A 4,450-nucleotide genomic window follows, 5' to 3' on the forward strand; every position below is an offset into this window, starting at 1 on the left:
CGGGGTGCTAGTGGAGCGCCGGCTAACTGTGGCGCGCTTAATTGCGCCGGATTTGCGAATAAGATGAGGCCCCCTCCACGAGGTGAGGCCCCCTCCGCGAGGTGAGGCCCCCTCCGCGAGGTGAGGCCCCCTCCGCGAGGTGAGGCCCCCTCCGCGAGGTGAGGCCCCCTCCGCGAGGTGAGGCCCCCTCCGCGAGGTGAGGCCCCCTCCGCGAGGTGAGGCCCCTAGCAGACACCTGATCTGCGTGTAGGGAAGGGAGGGCCTGCAGTCAGCAATTGTATAAACGCTAAACATTGTCACAGTTTGGGACTATTCAGTGAGTAGGTCTTAAAAGTGATTAAAAGAAGCGATTTCATTCAACAATTTGCAACTGAATCCATTGGCTTTCTTATGTAATTGAAAAAGTGGCCAAAAATCGTAAGAATGTAGCACCGAGTAGAGAGTTTGGTAAAACAGAGGGACTTCACCAGAAGATAACTTTAACTCACCTTGATGATTATGGAATACAAATTCTTATAAGAAAGAAAATACGTTTTATATACTGTACAAACTGTGTTAGCTTTCTGTTCAACAAAGTCCTTGTGTTACCCCAGCTCTCAACTGAAAAGTCAGTGCCAGGGATTTGACAGGGCCATCATTACCCAGGCCAACACTCCAGTGGGATCAACTATTGTGTACGCTAGGGAAAAGAACAAGAAGACCCTCAAGGTGACTCCAGAGATTTTCAGCACCTTCATAAAGGTATGTCGTGTTTCATTCATTGTATCACAGCATATTGTGCTTGTTGTCTTTATTGTTCCTTAAAGGGCTCAGAGATAATAAATTATGTGTTTAGTTACATGGTGACTGGTTGATACAAACGACCACTGATGACCACCCTTTCAAAAAAAAAACACACACACACACACACACACACACACACCACACACACACACACACACACACACACACACACATGTACGCACACCACTCACGCACACACACAGAATTAGGATTTCTATAAAAAACTGGAGATTTTGAAGTGAGGACCCCTTAATCTGGACGAATGCTCAAAAAAACTCTATAATCTTATTTCAATATTACAGCATGACCTGCTTTTAATGATATAATTGCAAATTTGTAAATGTGAAATAATTCTAGTTATTAGTAAATTGGTACTTTTGATTTCATTAATTCTCAAATTTGTAACCTGGCTTCACACCAAAAAAAGAGCATCCAGACGTACCCCTTTCTAGGACAACACCAGTCTACAAAGTTTGCATTCATTTTGATATCAACTGTCTGTCCATGGAGACAACAACTTTGTCAGGACTAAACCGGAATAGTCAGAAAAAAACAGTCACAGATTAAGAGTAAATTTCAGGTTTCCAGGATACAGCCGACTTGCTCCTGATACTGGGATGGTTTGAATACGCTACATTTCCCTGTTGCCTGAGATCAGCTGCGATGCCCAAATCCGGCCAAGGGGCATAAAGTTGGGGGGCCCAATGGCCCCTTGCACACTTCCAACCTCCCCTACTACCTGCGCCCTAGCTCAACCGCAGCTTCAAACTCTCTGATTTTTATCTCAGCTATAATGAGTCATTTTTGTGAATTGTGCGCTGTTTCAGTACGTTTAAAATCGTAAAATATTTTAGGAAATCAATAACGCAACTCAAACACCTCAAACACCTCAATTGTACATTAAATAAATACTCACACAACACATGTTGATCCCCATGGCTCTTGCTCATTCACAAACATGATATAGAATATAATTGGGAGGGATGAAACCCTCTTTAATGGTCACACATGCAGAGCAGACACAGTGACATTTGTTCTCTGCATTTAACCCATCCTAGTACCAGGAGTCTATACTAGGAGCAGTGGGTGTGAGGTAGTAGTGTACAGCGCCCGGGGAGCAATGGGAGTGAGGGGGGGAAGGGGGATGTCTGGTGCCTTGCTCAAGGCCACCACGGCAGGGCAGGAGGTGAACTGGGACCTCTCGAAGTAGAAGTCCACACTCCATATTTAGGTCTGGTCGGGGACTTGAACCGGTAACCCTACAGCTCCCAGTCCAAGCCCCTACTGACTGAGCCACTGCCAGACTATATATCATATGCATGTTATTGTTCTGTAATACATTTTTTCATTGGTTTTATTTCCAGGAGAATCCATTTCCAAAGAAAAAATGGGAAACGTGTGCTGTTGTCGGGAACTCAGGGATTCTGGCAAACAGCAGCTGTGGAGAGATGATCGATTCGGCTGAGTTAGTTATCAGGTGAGAAATCTGTCAAGGTCAGAGGACTGAAAGGCTGATGGCGACATAAATCCACAGAATAATTCTAATAATAATTTCTGACTCGTCTGTTATGCCTTTTCAGGTGCAACCTACCTTCTTTGGGAAAAGGCTATGAGAGACATGTGGGCACCAAGACTGACATCGTGACAGCCAACCCAAGCATTTTGGTGAAGGAGTGAGTAAATAAATGCGTCTCACTGCACCAATAGAGTGTTCCCTTGGTGTTGTTGCTTGACATCTTTTTATTTTCAGGTATGGAGATCTAATGGGGCCACGCCGTCCATTTGTGGAGAGTCTACATAGCTACGGAAAATCCATGATGGTTCTTTCCCCCTTCTCCTATGCAGGCAATACTCCGGTGTGCCTGAGGGCAGTATACAGCATTAGGGACTTTGAAAGTCCCATTCAGCCCATGTTCTTCAACCCTGATTACTTCCGGAGTCTGAAAGACTTCTGGAGCTCCAGAGGCCTAACCAGAGGCCTACTCAGCAGCGGCTTACTGATGGTTAGCATAGCGCTGGAACACTGTGCCAACGTGCATCTGTACGGTTTCTGGCCCTTCAGTAATCATCCATTGGAACTCAATGCCGTGAAAAACCACTATTACGATGATAAAAAAGGTATATGGACTGTCCACTACATGCCGGATGAGTTTGACCTGTTGTTGCGGCTGCACAGTCAAGGTGTGCTCAGGCTTCACCTAGGGGAACTGTCAACCGGGTAGAAATTAGTTCCCAGGTCCAGAGACAGATGAGACTGGGCATCTGAAGAATCGGGACATTTCCTGGTGGACTGAGGGTTGATCTCAGAATTTGTTTCTAAACTATGCCTTTTCAATACAATCCACTCACTCTCCCCCCATATCAGTTCCTAGACCCTCTGAGCAGAGGGATAAACCAGAAGGTGCAATAAAATATATTGTCACTTACACCAATTAATACATTTGATAAATAATTAGGATCTCAACTTTGATAAAAAATCATTAGTATTGTCATTTTGGCCATAATAATAGTCATAATCATCTTTTACTTTTCCAGCAAAATTGCAAGGAAATGGTTATTCAAAATATAACTTTCAGTCATGGAAAGGTTTCGATATTTGAAAAGATGTGACATATTGTGAGATGTAAAGGAATTTCAGTTAGATATATATATATATAACTCCCTTGTTTTTATTCCAAAGGCCACTCACACTCATTTGCATTTCAGTCGCCAAATCCATATAATGCGTTGTCAAATGTAATAATAATAATAATAATAATAATAATAATAATAATACATGGGACTTATATAGCGCTTTTCTGGAAACCCAAAGACGCTTTGACAGAGAATTACAAAAAGAGATAAACAAAACAGAAAATAGGGGGGGGGGGGGGGGGGGGTCAGTGGTTGAATGCAGTGTTGAACAGGTGGGTTTTGAGTGATGTTTTGAATGCTGTGAGGGAGGAAGAATCTCTGATGGATTGGAGTAGAGTTCCAGAGGGTGGGTGCAGCAACGGAGAAGGCTCTGCCGCCCCAGGACTTGAAATGTACACTTCCTTCTCCTCAATTTGATCTCCCTGTCCGTCTGTGTGTGTGTGTTCCTAAACGTTTTCTCCTCAACAGATAACCTGTGACAACCCTGTGGTTGTCCACCAGTTGGTGCTGCTGTAACCTGTCCACCAGTTGGTGCTGCTGTAACCTGTGTTTCTTGTAATCAGCAGTGATGGGACCCACCTGTGGCACTTGATTCCAGTAGATAAGAGGGCTGCAGAACAGGCTCTCGGTCTCTCTCAGCTGCCCTGCTCGGTGCAGCAGGACACCGCTCCTCTGTTCTGTTTGATTGTTGTTTGTAACCACTGTGTTGCATAAAATAAGTGATTGTTTTGGGCAACTCCGGTGTGGAACTGTTGTCCTTATGTTACAAGCAGAGCCAGCTTGTAACATAGTGCTGTCAAAATTATCGCGTTAACGCCGGTAATTAATTTTTTGAATTAATTGCGTTAAAAATATTTAACGCATTTAACGCATGTGCAGAATGGCCCGCCCCATACGTGCCACCAGTGGCAGTGCCAGGGTATGGCTGGGGTAGGCTACACCCATACCAAGAAATGGCTTAGCCCCACCATGAAAAATGATGTTAAAGTAAGCAAAATAAAGTCCGCCAACTCGCGCGGAGTAAATTGCACAG

At 44.4% G+C, this 4,450-nt stretch overlaps 1 protein-coding gene across 1 annotated transcript; it reads left to right on the forward strand.

Annotated features, from left to right (window-relative positions):
- Nucleotides 1-63: 63 nt before the first annotated feature.
- On the forward strand, nucleotides 64-4,153 carry LOC117533386 (alpha-2,8-sialyltransferase 8F-like). Its single transcript, XM_034197087.1, has 6 exons — nucleotides 64-82; nucleotides 560-741; nucleotides 2,148-2,260; nucleotides 2,364-2,456; nucleotides 2,534-2,901; nucleotides 3,981-4,153. The coding sequence occupies exons 1-6, from the start codon at nucleotides 64-66 to the stop codon at nucleotides 4,007-4,009; spliced, it is 804 nt and encodes a 267-aa protein (XP_034052978.1). The 3' UTR covers nucleotides 4,010-4,153.
- Nucleotides 4,154-4,450: the final 297 nt, after the last annotated feature.

The sequence above is a fragment of the Gymnodraco acuticeps genome, unplaced genomic scaffold (genome assembly GCF_902827175.1).
Source record: "Gymnodraco acuticeps unplaced genomic scaffold, fGymAcu1.1, whole genome shotgun sequence".
Taxonomy (NCBI): domain Eukaryota; kingdom Metazoa; phylum Chordata; class Actinopteri; order Perciformes; family Bathydraconidae; genus Gymnodraco; species Gymnodraco acuticeps.